At 36.5% G+C, this 15,044-nt stretch overlaps 3 protein-coding genes and 1 non-coding gene across 7 annotated transcripts; 2 read left to right on the top strand and 2 right to left on the bottom strand.

The window, feature by feature from the left end:
- Positions 1–614: 614 nt before the first annotated feature.
- Positions 615–6,534, top strand: LOC126697529 (actin-related protein 5). 2 transcript variants are annotated; one of them, XM_050394563.1, is made up of 12 exons: positions 615–824; positions 964–1,034; positions 1,491–1,615; positions 2,278–2,322; positions 2,910–3,012; positions 3,176–3,285; positions 3,602–3,711; positions 3,797–3,887; positions 3,962–4,405; positions 4,950–5,077; positions 5,395–5,734; positions 5,851–6,534. In XM_050394563.1, exons 1-12 carry the CDS (start codon positions 724–726, stop codon positions 6,352–6,354), a joined length of 2,172 nt encoding a protein of 723 aa, XP_050250520.1. In that variant the 5' UTR covers positions 615–723; the 3' UTR covers positions 6,355–6,534. The 2 variants fall into 2 exon arrangements, with proteins under 2 accessions (XP_050250520.1, XP_050250521.1); XM_050394564.1 differs by lacking the exons at positions 615–824; positions 964–1,034 and having other exon boundaries at positions 1,512–1,615; positions 2,905–3,012.
- Positions 6,535–8,037: 1,503 nt separating this feature from the next.
- On the top strand, positions 8,038–12,320 carry LOC126697527 (protein FIZZY-RELATED 3). Of its 2 annotated transcripts, none has more exons than XM_050394559.1 (10): positions 8,038–8,770; positions 9,236–9,358; positions 9,449–9,553; positions 9,676–9,855; positions 10,109–10,171; positions 10,252–10,446; positions 10,686–10,787; positions 10,927–10,989; positions 11,129–11,220; positions 12,253–12,320. In XM_050394559.1, the coding sequence occupies exons 1-10, from the start codon at positions 8,273–8,275 to the stop codon at positions 12,290–12,292; spliced, it is 1,461 nt and encodes a 486-aa protein (XP_050250516.1). In that variant the 5' UTR covers positions 8,038–8,272; the 3' UTR covers positions 12,293–12,320. The 2 variants fall into 2 exon arrangements, with proteins under 2 accessions (XP_050250516.1, XP_050250517.1); XM_050394560.1 differs by lacking the exon at positions 12,253–12,320 and adding an exon at positions 11,307–11,665 and having other exon boundaries at positions 8,042–8,770; positions 11,129–11,197.
- Positions 11,749–14,079, bottom strand: LOC126697528 (uncharacterized). Of its 2 annotated transcripts, none has more exons than XM_050394561.1 (6): positions 13,766–14,079; positions 13,576–13,662; positions 13,405–13,467; positions 13,179–13,280; positions 12,160–12,418; positions 11,749–12,055 (listed from the first exon to the last, which is right to left on the bottom strand). In XM_050394561.1, exons 1-6 carry the CDS (start codon positions 13,841–13,843, stop codon positions 11,934–11,936), a joined length of 711 nt encoding a protein of 236 aa, XP_050250518.1. In that variant the 5' UTR covers positions 13,844–14,079; the 3' UTR covers positions 11,749–11,933. The 2 variants fall into 2 exon arrangements, with proteins under 2 accessions (XP_050250518.1, XP_050250519.1); XM_050394562.1 differs by having other exon boundaries at positions 12,160–12,415; positions 13,766–14,078.
- Positions 13,951–14,024, bottom strand: TRNAE-UUC (transfer RNA glutamic acid (anticodon UUC)). The gene has a single exon. It is a non-coding gene; the product is annotated as a tRNA-Glu (tRNA).
- Positions 14,080–15,044: the final 965 nt, after the last annotated feature.

Here is a 15,044-nt window from a genome sequence, read left to right as displayed (position 1 = left end):
ATTTTGCATATTATTAGTTTCCTTCACAAATTGAATTTTGAGAACAGCTTTTGTTTTCCGTCAATTTTGGGTTGCCAAACAAGTTTTTTAATCTCAAAAATAGAAAATTGTTTTTAGAAACAGAAAATAAGGGGAAAAAACAATCACCAAACATACCCTAAGTGTTTTAGTGAAAGTTAGAAATGTATTTTTACCGTATTATCCTTTAGTTTTGGAAAGCCTTTTAAATAGTAGTATAGAATATAGATATAAAAAAATTTTCTTTAGTATTTGCACAAAAAAAAAAAAAGAGTTTTTGATTTAGTAAAATCTCCAAAGTTCACTATCGCGTACCCTTTGTACTGTGGTCACTTCACAAATATTTACTTGTGAGGTGTGGGGAGTAAAGGCCGAGATTTAAGTATTTAAGAAAGAGTTTCACATACATATACACTTAGATTAGTCTAAAGTAAAAATTTCATTTCGTAAAAAAAAAAAAAAAAAAAAAAAAAAAAAAATTCCAAAGTTCAACTCCCAAACACAAGGCGGTTCGATTCAAACCGACCGGGTTGGCGGCCCAAGTAACCCGGTCCATCCAGAGCTGTAGCATGTTGCTTGTACCATCGTGCTGGACTTTGGGCGAGTGAGTTAGAGTTCCTCTCTCTCTGTCAGTCGCTTCGAGCTTAGCTAGGGCACACATTCCCTGAAAAGAACGAAACCCTAATTCCCCAATTAAAAAAAAAAATGCCTTTCATATCAAAAATTGAACGACAATCCGATTACCACCTCTTCCCTTCCACCACTCCAATCGTCATCGACAATGGCGCTTCCTATTTCCGCATCGGGTGGGTCTCTCTAACTGTTCTCTATCATTCTCATTTGGGTTTCTCTGTGTTTCTCTGTGTGTGTGTGTGTGTGTTTTTTTTTTTTTTTTGATAATTGGAAAAAAAAAGTGTTTTAATGTTTGCCTGTGAATATTTGTAGATGGGCTGGAGAGACTGAGCCTCGTGTTATTTTCCGTAACATTGTTCAGAGGCCACGCCATAAAGCTACTGGTACCCATGTTTTTTTTTGTGTACTTAGTTTTTGTTTGGTTCCTGAGAAAGTGGCAGAAAGTAGAAAAAAAAACTGAGCCTGTACTTTCTTGATGGGTCTCCATGAGCAGTAACAAACTGATTTTAAATTGGGATTTTGGACTTTCTTTTTTTTGGGTTCTTAGGTTCTGCTTGGCTCCTGAAAATGTGGCAGAAAAGAAAGTAAAAATTGAGCCTTTTCTTGCATTCTATTCCCACCATAAAAACTGAATTGAGGGGTCTTCATTAGCTATGACAAACTGATTTTAAATTGGGGTTTTGGACAAGTTTTTTATTTTATTTTTGGTTCTTTTTAAGTTCTGGTTGGCTCCTGAGAATGTGGCAGAAAAAGAAAGTAAAAACTGAGTCTTTACTTGTATTCTATTCCAACCATATAAACTGATTTGATTTAAACTGGGGTTTTGGATTGTGATGCAGGTGAAACTGTTACTATAGTTGGTGACCATGATCCTGCACTTTTGAGATACTTTGATTGCACTCGATCTGGGCCTCGTTCGGCTTTTGATAGCAATGTTGTTTATCAATTTGAAATTATGGAATATGTAAGCTTGCTCTGTTCTGTTCTGCACTCTTTCATTTTACTAAATATTTTTATAATTATAGGTACATGGTTCTATTTTAGTTGTCTAGCTTGGGATATATGGATCTTGTTTTAGACGGGTTAATTTAATGGGAACTCCAAAATTGTATAGTAATGCAAACAACAAATTAATAAGAAAACTTGTAGACACACATGTGAAAACAAATTAAGTTACTTCAAAACTCTGGCACCTTGTTGCAATTCACATTACATTATGTAAGTTGTGAAATATCTGTGTTGGAATGTTAAATCTAGTTGGACAGGATCTTTTTTTGCTTTCTCCAAAATTCTCCCAACAGCATAGCATGGCAATCTTTGATTGAAAACCTTATAAAGAAGAGAGAGAGAGAGAGAGAGAGAGAGAGAGATTTATATGAGGAGCACAGTAACAAGTTTTGGAGTATTCTATTTCAAAACCTTTAAAATTAAGGTTCTAATGTTTTCACAAGCTGGACATGTTATGCTTTTCAGTGTCAAATACGCCAATGCATATTTTGATTATTTACAAAAAGATCTAAAGCACATTTTAACTAAGTTGTGTGTGTGTGTGTGCGCACACCTACACTCGAATGTGTGTTAAGACTTAAGAATGACAGCTTCACAAATGTTTCCTTGTTTTTGTAGATTCTTGACTTCGCCTTTGATCGATTGGGTGCAAATGGATCACAGGTATGACAAAAATGGACAATTTTTTTCCATACATTGATGCTTTAGAATTTTCATGGTAGAAGACTTATTTTTCACCAGTCTAATTAGTATTCTCAGTGGTTTTCTATAGTGCTCATGGTCTCTGTTAACATTGAGGGCTGTGGTTGTTGCCTGTCAGATTAATTGTTATTACATTCAGATTCTTTGAACTTCTTATTTTACATTGTATTTTTCCTTTAAATTTGGTAAAATTTCTGGCCTGCTTTTATGATGTTGGCCTTTAGGATTTTTCAAATGAAGTTGGTGGTTACTGGATAATTTAAAAAAAAAAAGTAAAATCAATTTGGACTTTAATTTTAATAAATCCATATTTAGTTATCTGTGGCATTCGGACACTATTGGAAATGACATGAATCAAACAGTTGAGTGTGGAATGTAAAATGTTGGTGCTAATGGCAGTCACAGTATTTGTATTTTGTACGTTGTTCTGCACATCTGACATGGTTTGATTCTAAATGGTTCGAATTGTGTAAGTAAGGTTTTAGGTATTTGTTAATATACTAACAAGACCTCTTTCTTCTTTTTATGTTCATTTGAGGGCAGAACAGATTGATCACCCTGTCCTGATCACAGAATGTGTATGCAACCCTGTTCAGTCACGAAGTAAAATGGCAGAACTTCTTTTTGAGACTTATGGAGTTCCATCTGTAGGTAATATCACTAACCAGTACATAAAACTTTAAATGCCCTTAATGGACATTTTCTACGTCCTTCCACTTCCTTTGAAATTCTTTCATGCTGGAGTTGGTCCTCTCTTTCTCCTCTAATGTGTGTACTTCTTTCCTGAAATCTGTCTTTCTTTCCACCATCTCAGCATTCGGTGTTGATGCTGCATTCAGCTATAAATATAATCAACAACTTGGGGTTTGTGGTAAAGATGGTCTTGCTTTATGCCCTGGATTTACCACAACTCATGTGATTCCGGTATGGTTTCCAGTGTTTTCATTTACTTATTCAATTAATGGATATCTTACATAAATATATATATATATATATATATATCCAGGATTCATATAGTAAACGTTTAACTATGCTTAGGATAAAATATAACAGCTTTGCATGATTGCATATAATTGATGTGTTAGTTATACGTGTTAACTCTAGTATATATTTCTCATCATGCATCATTATCGTCATCATTGTTGGTGGTAGTGTTACTACTTTCTTTACTATTTACAAGAGAGAAAAAGGAATTAAGATTACTAACACTGGTGTATTATTGTGTTTCATTTCAATTCAGTTTATTGATGGGGAACCTGTTTATAAAGGAAGCTGCCGAACTAATATTGGTGGATACCATATCACTGATTATTTGAAGCAACTACTTTCACTTAAATACCCTCATCACATGTAAGTCCAAAAATATTAAGATTCTGATTCTATTAAGTCAGTACTGCTTGTCAAAATATCTGATTATCTTGATCACATGCAACAGGGCTAGGTTTACATGGGAGAAGGTCGAAGACCTGAAGATGGAGCATTGTTATATCGCACAAGATTATTTTTCAGAAGTTCGGCTATTTCAGGTAATGTGCATAACTTTTCTCCTCCCATTTTCCTTTTAAATCTCTGACAATTAACTATAGCCTTTTTTATGCAGAAAGGGGACAAGGAAGCAGAAGATAAAACCAGGTGTTGGCAGCTTCCATGGATTCCACCACCAACTGAGGAGCCTCCTTCAGAAGAAGAGATTGCAAGAAAGGCAGCCATAAAGGAGAGACAGGGTCAACGGTTGAGAGAAATGGCTGAGGCAAAGCGGTCATCTAGGATAAATGAACTGGAAAATGAATTGCATGGTTTGGAATTTCTGTTACAGCAGCTGGAACATGTGGAAGAGCATAATATTCCTTCTTTCCTATCAGAGACTGGATATGTCTCAAAGCAGGAGATAGAATCTGCTGTTCAGAAAGTCACACAATCTTTACGGAAAGCAAAAGGTGAACCAAAGGGTGACCAAGTTGAAGCTGAGGAGAAGACAGATCCTGCTACAAATGAAAGGTTTCCTCTTATAAATATTCCTGACAACATGCTGACACCAGAGCAGGTATTCTTTTATACCAAATATCTGATCATTTTTTGTTTTTGGTAAGTTACACATGCACCCGATGGGTCTTAAATCCACGATTTCTCCCTCCATCCTATTATTATAGGAGAGGAAGTACCAGTTGAGGTATTGCTCATTCGCCAACGGCTGATCATATGCCTCGTGGTAATGAAGTTTCCGCTGGTTGTGCTTTTAATAAACCACATTAACACACACACACACATATACTACATTAAGTAAAAAACAACTATTTATGCAGCCATATTTCCTGATACGTCTGCCTGCAAGTTCTTTATATGTTGTTCTGAAGTTTGTACATAACCTGACATTTATAACACTTAGGTCATTGCTTCTATAATTTTCTGATTTTGAAAGCTAAACTTCTGATGGATATGATAATGCAACCTGGTATTGGAAACCAGCTGAATAACAACTCTACATACTCACCCTAGGGGGCTTCATTTATTTTTTATTTTATTTTTATTTGTTGGAAATTTTCCCATCGTTAACGGTAAAATTTCACCTTGCTATCGTCACTGGACAGCTTAAGGAAAAAAGGAGGCAGTTGTTTCTTAAAACGACGTCTGAAGGCCGACAGCGAGCTAAACAGAAACGCTTTGAATCAGAATTAGAACGAGAAAGGAAAAATCAACAAGATGAAGAAAAACGCTTGTATGTGCCAAACTTGGGAATTTATTTTAAAGTAATTTGTTGTGGTCAGATTTAATGAGAAAAGGGCAATTCTGTATTGTGGTCAGATTTGTTTAGTTGAATTTAGTGAAATTTTTTAGGAGAATAGAGAGACTAAGGGGGAAGAAAAGCATCTCTATCTGGATTCAAGTATCAACACTTAGGTTTTAAGAATGCTTGCTTTACTCATTACATGATAGTGTTGCAGATGATCTTATTAGGGAAATCATTTATTCGTTTTCTATACTTTGAGCATATGATCTCTCTGTTCATTGTTTTTCTCTTTCTTGTTGATGTAGAGAGAACCCAGAGCTTTATTTAGAGCAGTTGCGTGCTAAATACAAAGATCTTTCTGAGAAAGTTGAGCAGCGAAAACGACTTAAGACAAATGGTAACCATACAAATGGAAATAATTTCTCTGGAGGTGTTGGTCGTGGTGAGAGATTGAATGCAGCCCAGAGGGAAAGGATGCGCCTCTTAACTACAGCAGCCTTTGATCGAGGGAAGGGTGAGGATACATTTGGTGCCAGGGATGAAGATTGGCAACTTTACAAACTGATGAGCAAAGATAATGATGATGATGATGAGGGACCAGATCAGGATGAAGCAGAAATGGCTCGCCTCTCTTTGAGGCTCCAGGTCAGTTTTTCATTCTGTAATATTCATGTGCTACTATATGTCTGTAATAACCCTATTTTTCCTGGTCTTGATTATCTAATTCAGCTAAAAGTCTTAATGGACCAATATCGTGGCAGGAACTAGACCCAACATTTGTTCCCAAGTCAGAAATAGTAACCTCTCAACCTGTTGAAGTACCTCGATTACGTCCTCTCACCAAGGAAGATTTCCAGATCCTTCTTGGGGTTGAAAGGTTCCGATGCCCTGAAATTTTATTTCGTCCCAACTGGATAGCTGTGGATCAGGCAGGGCTAGATGAGATGACTGGTGTCTCAATAAGGAGGTTGTCACCTGTGGGCCAAGAGGTGGAGGAGAGACTGACCAATTCAATATTCATCACTGGTGGGAGTTGTCTTTTCCCTGGTATGAGCAAACGCTTGGTAGCTGGAATCCGGATGATTCGGCCATGTGGGTCACTTATAAGGGTGGTCAAAGCATCGGATCCAGTACTTGATGCATGGCGTGGGGCTGCTGCTTATGCAACTGCTCCACAGTTTCTGACACAAACTTTCAGTAGAACAGATTATTATGAGAAGGGTGAAGATTGGCTTCGCAGATATCAATTGCGGTATACATTATAATTTATTTGGCCACAGTCCATTAATATATATTGTCTTTCACATTAAATGATACTAAATCAATTAAATTCTAGACCAAGCTTCTGACCTTTTAGTGAGGTTCTGCCTCAAGTCTATTGCCACTGTTAGGCATTGATTCATACAGGGATCTTGTTCTTATTTAATTCCCAATCCATTGTCTGATCTTCTGGTGTTTGTGTAAATAATTACTTTGCCACTTGATTCTCACTCTCTGGCCCATAGTTACTGAGCTGGCGTGTATATAACTCTGAATTTCAAAACCTTGGAATTAAACTTCGATTTTTGTGTTTGGGTGGGCCAATGTTTTCAAAACCTGTTAATTGATGCCAACTTAAAAGACAGGAGTGTGCCTTTAACTTGAGTGAGATTTGAGACTGCCAAAAGGCAAGCCTGCAACTAATGTGTTTCTCCTGCATGCTTACATCCCTGGTTGTGATGGAATACTTGGATTTAGTTTCCCTTCATGCGAGCCATGGATCAAACTTATACGGGTTTCTTTTCAGGTCTTTATCGGACATAGATCATCAATATGGTTTGGGTTGGTTTCTTTTTGGGATCTTATCAAATTAATTTGCTTTTAACAATTCTAGAGTCACAACAATTTAACAACATAAGTAAAAAAATATTGTGAAAATTGTTGTCCCTACAATTTGTACAGGTTTTTATTTTATAATTTCTTTTAAGCCTTACATTTTCAAGTTATAAGTATACTTTTGTCTAGTTTCAGAAAATAGGCAAAATGTTAATCCAAACACACTTGTAAGAGGAGTTTATTTTTTTTTTTTTAATTTTTTTTATTAAATACACAAGATTTGAACTTAAGATTTATCGTTGAGACACCAAAGAGTTCATTGTTTGAATAAATGAGATTTGATTCCATGACCTTATTTGAAAATAAAAGACTACCAATTAAGTTAAAAAATAAAGTTTATATGCAAATCGCTAGTTGGAGGAATTTTTCCAAACTTAGTCAGAAATAATTTTATGAAGATGACATGTCGTATACCATGTGCAAGTCACATTACCAGTTAAAATCACCTCACCCATAGTTAGTATACTTAACTCAGTAAACCCAAACCTAAACCCTCTCTCTCTCTGCCTATACAGGACCACCATCACCACAACTATGACAAAAACACTCATTTTGAGCTCTCCCCACCCCCCCCCCCCCCCTCAGTTTTGGAGGCTAGGTTGTGGTAGAATTAAAACTTATAATTTTAAAGTTTCAAATTAAATTAAAATTATTACAAATTAAGCTTTATAGTTTTACTAATTTTAAATAAAATTCAAAAATTTTAAAATCGTATCAATTAATTGATATGATTTTAAAATACAAGGTGTGACTTAAAACTAACGAAACTATAAAGCTTAATTTGTAACAATCTTAATTTTGAGGATATAATTTGAAATTTATAAAACTGTAAAATTTGAAACTATTCCTCAAATATAGATGCTTAAAAAAGGAAATTACAAAGAAGGAAAAAAAAAGTGCAGTGCAGTGCAAGGGAGCTCCAATCAATAAAATAAAATACTAAAATAAAGCAACGGCTACTTTGGCAACCAAACCTAACAGCCAAGCCAGCTCGTACAAGCTTATCATATGATAGTATTTATGTAAAATTCGACCGTTGGGGAGGACTGTTTCACACAGCCCTAGCTCTTTCCTTTTCCAACAACGCTCCTCTCCTATAAACCCTACCATTTTTTTACCGTTGCAAATCTTGCTCCTCACTCTCACAGTCTCACACACACAAAAATCTCTTTACAAAAAGCCCTCTTTGCTTGCAGAGAGCGGCCTTTCTTTCCTTCTTTCTTTCTTTCTAGCTTTCTTTCTCATTTTCACTATTCACCATAGACAAAAAATAAAAGATTTCAAAGAAAGAAGAAGAAGACCCAGAAAATGGATTCACCTCAAGCGAAAAAAACTGGGTTGAATCTCCCGGCTGGGATGTCTGAGACATCACTACGCCTCGAGACCTTTTCGGGTTCTACTTTACGTGCCGTGACTAACTTGGGATCGCCTCGAACCATATCGAACTTGTCAGCATCCCCTTCGAAATCTTCGAGTTGCAGTGATAGGTTCATACCGTGTAGATCGTCGTCGAGGCTGCACACTTTCGGGTTGATTGATAAGGGGTCGCCGCTTAAAGAAGGCGGAAATGAGGTGTATTCGAGGTTGTTGAGAGCGGAGCTTTTTGGATCTGATTTTGGGTCTTTTTCTAATGCAGGTCCAGGGTCACCTATGAGTCCTAGCAAGAACATGTTGAGGTTCAAGACCGAGAGCTCGGGGCCTAATTCTCCTTACTCGCCTTCGATTTTAGGATATGATAATGGGTTTTCTTCAGAGACTTCCACGCCTCCCAAGCCACCTCGCAAGGTCCCCAAGACTCCCCATAAGGTATGCATTGTATGTTCTTTCTGGTTCTAATCTTTTTTGCTTGCAGGAGATATTTTGTATGGGGCAAAACTAACTTAAATCACAATTAAATTTAAGGATTTGACTTATTTGCTAATGCTACACATGATTGAATTTAATTTGAGAATCTAAGGTACAACAATGAAGGAACTGTAACTAAGTTTTGCCCTTTTGTCTCTTTCAATTTCTATGAAGGAAAAACCAAGTTCAAGCAAATTGTTTGTGTTAGGCGCAGTTAGTATTTGAAAATTTCAGCATTTGACTTAGCAACCAAGCTGACAGTTGTTTCTTAGACTAAGATGCAAATATGAGCAAATGAACTAATTGAATCTCAGCTGTGAGAGAGAGAGAGAGAGAGCAAACCTTGAATGAATTATAAAGAGAATAATGTAGTGATAGATACAGGAATAAAAAATGTGGTTGATCATTGAAGTTAAATTGTGGCAGGTTCTAGATGCTCCATCACTTCAAGATGACTTTTACTTGAACCTAGTGGATTGGTCCTCGCAAAATGTCCTTGCAGTTGGATTGGGAACCTGTGTTTATCTATGGAGTGCATCAAACAGCAAAGTAAGTTTGGTATTACTTTGTTGGGAACAAATTGAAGTAGAGTTTGGTATGGGTTGTGTGTAATATTCTATTATGCTATTTTGTTCTCAGGTAACAAAGTTGTGTGATTTGGGACCCAATGATGGTGTGTGTTCTGTCCAATGGACCCGAGAGGGTTCATACATTTCCATTGGTACAAATCTTGGTCAAGTTCAGGTAGCTAGTCCTCTAAACTTGTATATGATCCTTTAATTATCACATCTTCTTTGCAGGCTAGTATGTTCAATTAGTCTCTTATAGAGTTGAAATTAAGCTAGCATTTTGGTATACTGTTGTAGGTCTGGGATGGGACACAGTGCAAGAAAGTCCGAACCATGGGTGGGCATCAAACAAGAACAGGGGTTTTGGCATGGAATTCGCGCACATTGGCCTCCGGAAGCAGGGATCGCAACATACTTCAACATGATCTTCGGGTTCAAAATGACTTCGTTAGCAAGCTAATTGGCCACAAGTCTGAGGTGGAGCCATTGAAAATTTCCTAACTCCTCTTTTCATCAACTGAAGCCCTTAGTTCCCACCTACTTGGAGCTTCCTATACATAACTTTTATTGTCATTTAGCTTCATAGAGGATCATATCCTCTTTTAAGTGTTATAATCCAACGTTATTGATATGCTATCTTTAACATGGACCACAACTTAATGGGAGAAAACAGAGAAGTTATAGGGAAAATGGCAGTAATCTTAACCTTTCCTTAACTTCAATGCAACAGGTATGTGGGCTAAAATGGTCCCATGATGACAGGGAACTTGCATCTGGTGGCAATGATAATCAGGTATTCATCACTAACTTTTAGTTGTTTCTTATTCTTTGGAAGCCTCAATAACTAATCTGATTTCTTGCTGGTGAGCCTAGCTATTGGTCTGGAACCAGCATTCTCAGCAACCAGCTTTGAGACTAACAGAGCACACAGCTGCTGTCAAGGCCATTGCTTGGTCACCCCACCAAAGTGGCCTTCTTGCATCTGGAGGTGGAACAGCTGATAGATGTATTCGCTTCTGGAACACCACAAACGGCCACCAACTGAACAGCGTTGACACGGGGAGCCAGGTAGTTCTTTTCAATTCTTTATGCATCAGAATACCAGTTGATTTTCGTAAGGGGAAAAAAATTCTACTAGCCTTTGTAAATGCTCATAGGCAACTTATGATTTCTAATAAGGGCCAGGAGGAGAAGTGGGTGCTATTGTCAATTCAAACAACATATGATCCTGTAATGTGGAAATTTGTTCTTGAATAAATGCATGTGCTGAAGGAATACTTATATAGAGTTTGCTGCTTAACATGCAGGTTTGCAATCTTGCATGGAGTAAAAATGTGAATGAAATAGTAAGCACTCATGGGTATTCCCAGAATCAAATTATGGTGTGGAAGTATCCATCAATGACAAAGGTATTAGCTTTTTAGTCATAACATTTTCATTTTCATCATAATCTGTCAGCGAACCTTGGTATTTAACCTTTGAAATTATAGACAACTAGACTTGTCTGGTTTTTTTTATTATTATTGAAACTGTTGGATTGATTGATAGGTTGCAACTCTAACGGGACATAGTATGCGAGTGCTTTACCTTGCAATGTCACCCGATGGTCAGGTACTTCATCATTTCCTTTAAAGCATTTTTCATAGCATGTGAACCTGATTGGCAGCACAGGAGTAACACCAAACATAGATGCAAATATATTATAACGCATATAGAAATGTTTTAATTTGAACTCAATTGCCTCTTGCAGACTATAGTTACTGGTGCAGGTGATGAAACCCTCCGGTTTTGGAATGTCTTCCCATCCATGAAAACACCAGTAAGCATGACCATTGCAGACCAGACCATATTTGTTATTTGATAATAATCAAACTGCACTTTGCTATCTCTTTCTAATTCACTTCTCTTGTTTCCTATTGTGTTTTCAGACACCAGTGAGAGACACAGGTCTTTGGTCTCTTGGGCGAACCCAAATTCGATGATATTCTTTGCACACGTGAATATGTTTTGGTCTTTGGTCTCTTGGGCGAATCCAAATTTGATGATATTCTTTGCACACGTGAATATGTTTTGGTTATGAAGATGGAAAGGATAGGGCTAGTTTATACTGTATATGAAACTGTAATTTATTTGTAAGCAGCTGAGATGTGCTGAGAGATTGGCAATGATGTATTCTTATTTATTTATTTATTTTTTCCCCTTCTGCTATAAAGTTTTGAATCTGTAGAGTGTTTCCTCGTTTATAAAAATACTTGGACATCAATAACACTAGATAATTTGTACTCTCTCTCTCTCTACCCTAATGTCATTGTGTATATGTGATACTCATAGAAGCGCTAATAAAAGGTTTGACCAGGTCACAACAAGAAATGATTCTTGAACAGGTCACAATGACATGTTTATCATTTAATGAGATTTCAGTTTCCAACTTGAAAATACAAGCACCAGGCTTACTACATCCTAGAGTACACAGCAAGTAAAAATAAAATTACAATGATCTTCATCCTGATTTCTGGTGGCCTGTCTGGCACAAGAAGCCAATTATATGGAACAAATTATCTTTGTCCTTGCTGCAACCCTTGACATATCAGATAAATCTCTCTGGATGAAGATCTTGTGGCTTTTGGCCTCAACCATGATGCTTTTCTAAACAGTGGTTTGCATATCTGGCTGATTTCTGTGAAGGCAAAAGCCAGAAAGAAAGCAAGAATTATATCCAAACCCGTCAGCTGGAAAAGAACTAGATAGAGTAGATACTGCATTTATAAAATACAATCCAACCTTTCACATCTTCACTCTCTAAAAGCTTTATGACAAGATGGCCCCCTGTTAGAAGAACACCCTCATTCTCTAAATCAGAGGCTGAACCGTCCATCTCTTTTTCCTTCTGAACATTATCATCCAGTGTATGTAATGTAGCTCTACCAACAGCCAAATCAAGTGCTTGCATTCCCAACTCAACTGATAAAGCTGCATCCCTAGTTGTGATTCCAGAAACCAAGGGACACATATCTGAAAGAATCACAGAAAACCCTTTCTGCTGCACAGTAGGAAAACAAAATCAAATCTGTATCCCTACACTAGTGAAAGAGAGAGACCCCCAAAATGGTTTTCCTTGGGAGAAACTAAGATCTATCAAGTTATAAAGATCCCAGTCTATCCAAATCTTAAGATAAGATGAACACTCTCATCTCTGAAGTGTTTTTGTTTCAAAGGTTCAAACATAATAAGGCAAACAAGGTTAAGGGCCAACCTGTATTTAGACAAGAAGCAGAAAAAAACCTAGCATACATTGTGTCAAGGAATCAACAACTAGACGACGCTGCAAAGTAATCAAGCTTTCAAATATAGTGAACCCAAGGTGATGAACCATTGGATTAATTAAACCATTCTGCTTTGGGTAAATAAAAATTGAGTTTACAAAGAAATCATCTATAGAAAGCACATCCATTTCCATGTTTATCTACTAGCCCTTTGATGGGAAACATAAGGATCCAATAGATTATAGAACTTATAAAAACAAGAGCAAATGCAAGGAGGGAAGGTTTCAAACAAGGGACATCAAAAAGGTTGAACCAGGAAGCAAGTAATGAACCTAAGTAACACCCACCTCAATAAAGCTAGGACCACAGTTAAGCTTTACTTCTTTCTCTCTTTTTTTGAGAAACTGTTTACTTCTTTCTTGGCAGTGTGAGAATGGCAAAGGGTATTATGGACCTCAGATACCCCAAAAAGATAATAGCTCAAAAATCAATGAATAATCAGATAATATGTCAAAATAAAATACATGTAGAATATACCTGAGGAGAGAGAGCCCTAACTTGGTGTTTAGGCAATTTCATGACATCAGCACAAACAGTTTTAACCCTTGCATCACAGTGACGAGGAGGAACCTTAACCTTCTGTTCTGCATATACCATTATTTCACAGAATCAAAATCAAAATCATTTCTTTCAATTTCCTTTACCCATCAAAAACAGCAAAAGAATTATTGAATATTGAAGAATAAAACATAAAAAACAACACCTTAAGATCAATGCCCACAACAACCCCACCAGTTTTAAGAGGACCCAAACTCTGGCACGCTACCTACAACAACAAAATAATAGGCAGAGCAAAACACCATGAAAAGCCAAAAAAAAACAAAGACACCCTTTAAAACCCATAAAAAAAATTTAGTTTTTGAAATGGAAAAACCTGAAGCCAAGCACCAGGGGCGCAGCCGAGGTCGAGAACTGAGGAACCGGGTTTTATCAGCTTGTACTGCTTCTGCATCTGCAAAAGCTGTTCTTTCCCAAACAGAGAAAGATATCGGATGGGTGTGTGGGTGTGGAAAAAGGAACAGAAAATTTTAAAAGAGAGAGAGACAGAGAGAGAAAGGTAGTACCTTGAAGGCAGAGCGAGCAACATAGCCAAGGCGTTGAGCTTCTCTGTAGAAGAAATCTGGTGCTCCTGCACCATTCATCTCTATCTCTTTGACTCTCTGTGTTTTTTTTCCTAAAACCCCTTTTGAGGGTTTAAGGGTTTTGCAGTTTTTGGCTTTTTTTTCTGGCCAAAAAAAATGGAAGGAATTTCCATTGCCGGGATTTGAACCCGGGTCGCCTGGGTGAAAGCCAGGTATCCTAACCGGGCTGGACTACAATGGATTAGTTGGTACAGTGACTTAACATCATCAATTAAGAGCTGATGAAAAGTGTTTGTTAAGTCACAGAATTCAACCTTATTATAAACAGTATACTTTGGTCTTTTTTTTTTTTTAATGTTTTAATGTTCTTTCATACCAACACAAGGAGAATATAAAAGACTACGGAATTAAAAGACTATGGAAATTGTGAAAGAGAATTTATTATTGCATTAGTTGCCTCTTTACAAAAGAATATAGTCAAAGCAGTAGTACGAAAGAAGACAAACAAAAACAAGATAAAAAAGGATTGCATAGTACATTATCAACATGAGAAATAAAATAAAATAATTACAATTGAACATGAGAAATAAGATAAAATAATTACAAAAACCAGGACTTGGTGTCCAAGTCATGTACATGTGACTTTTACATTTTTGTGATGTAAAATGAGCTGGTAATATGAGCTATCTCTTTACTGTTTGTAAATGTCCATGATGCTTCTCAAATATATATCTTATCTCTCTATCTGATTGATAAAATTGTGATATTCTTCTTTTTCTAATAGTGGTGAAAAAACAAGGATTTGATCATCATTGATTTGACGTAGTACTTCAATGATTTAATTCAAATCCAAAATAAACCAATTATGTGGTTTGTGAGTAATGCTAAGAGACACAAAATGTTTCATAATTGTATTCAAAACTACTAGTGTATGATAAGTTGTGATTGGAATATTACTTTCACATAAGTCTACTATTAACACTAACTATTATTAGTAGCAAACACACCATGTTACCTCAATTGATGAAAAATTTTGTCTGCCTCTAGACATGTTGCACATTTATAAGCACAAATATGAGCATTAGTGTTCGGATGATAATATTTTTTGACCATCTAATTCATTTTTTTGGGGGCTTTTTTTAATGATTATGTATATGGTGAATTGGCATGGGTTAAAGACAAACTTAGCACAATGGACATTAAATCTAAAATGACCCAGATTTAATCTATTAGCATGGATGTTTCGTTACAAGGACATCAA

Source organism: Quercus robur, chromosome 8 (genome assembly GCF_932294415.1).
Source record: "Quercus robur chromosome 8, dhQueRobu3.1, whole genome shotgun sequence".
Lineage (NCBI taxonomy): Eukaryota > Viridiplantae > Streptophyta > Magnoliopsida > Fagales > Fagaceae > Quercus > Quercus robur.
The sequence above is the reverse complement of the archived record's forward strand: the minus strand, read 5'-3'. Positions and strand labels throughout refer to the sequence as shown.

Coding starts and splice junctions, on each gene's coding strand:
- LOC126697529 (XM_050394563.1), top strand. CDS start 724: ATGCCTTTCATATCAAAAATTGAACGACAATCCGATTACCACCTCTTC. Junction 3,712..3,796: donor CTTAAATACCCTCATCACAT/GTAAGTCCAAAA, acceptor CACATGCAACAG/GGCTAGGTTTACATGGGAGA. Junction 5,078..5,394: donor CAAGATGAAGAAAAACGCTT/GTATGTGCCAAA, acceptor TTGTTGATGTAG/AGAGAACCCAGAGCTTTATT.
- LOC126697527 (XM_050394559.1), top strand. CDS start 8,273: ATGGATTCACCTCAAGCGAAAAAAACTGGGTTGAATCTCCCGGCTGGG. Junction 10,990..11,128: donor CAATGTCACCCGATGGTCAG/GTACTTCATCAT, acceptor TGCCTCTTGCAG/ACTATAGTTACTGGTGCAGG. Junction 11,221..12,252: donor AGCATGACCATTGCAGACCA/GACCATATTTGT, acceptor CTGAACCGTCCA/TCTCTTTTTCCTTCTGAACA.
- LOC126697528 (XM_050394561.1), bottom strand. CDS start 13,843: ATGAATGGTGCAGGAGCACCAGATTTCTTCTACAGAGAAGCTCAACGC. Junction 13,281..13,404: donor TTGTGGGCATTGATCTTAAG/GTGTTGTTTTTT, acceptor TATGCAGAACAG/AAGGTTAAGGTTCCTCCTCG. Junction 12,419..13,178: donor TTAGGGCTCTCTCTCCTCAG/GTATATTCTACA, acceptor CCTACTGTGCAG/CAGAAAGGGTTTTCTGTGAT.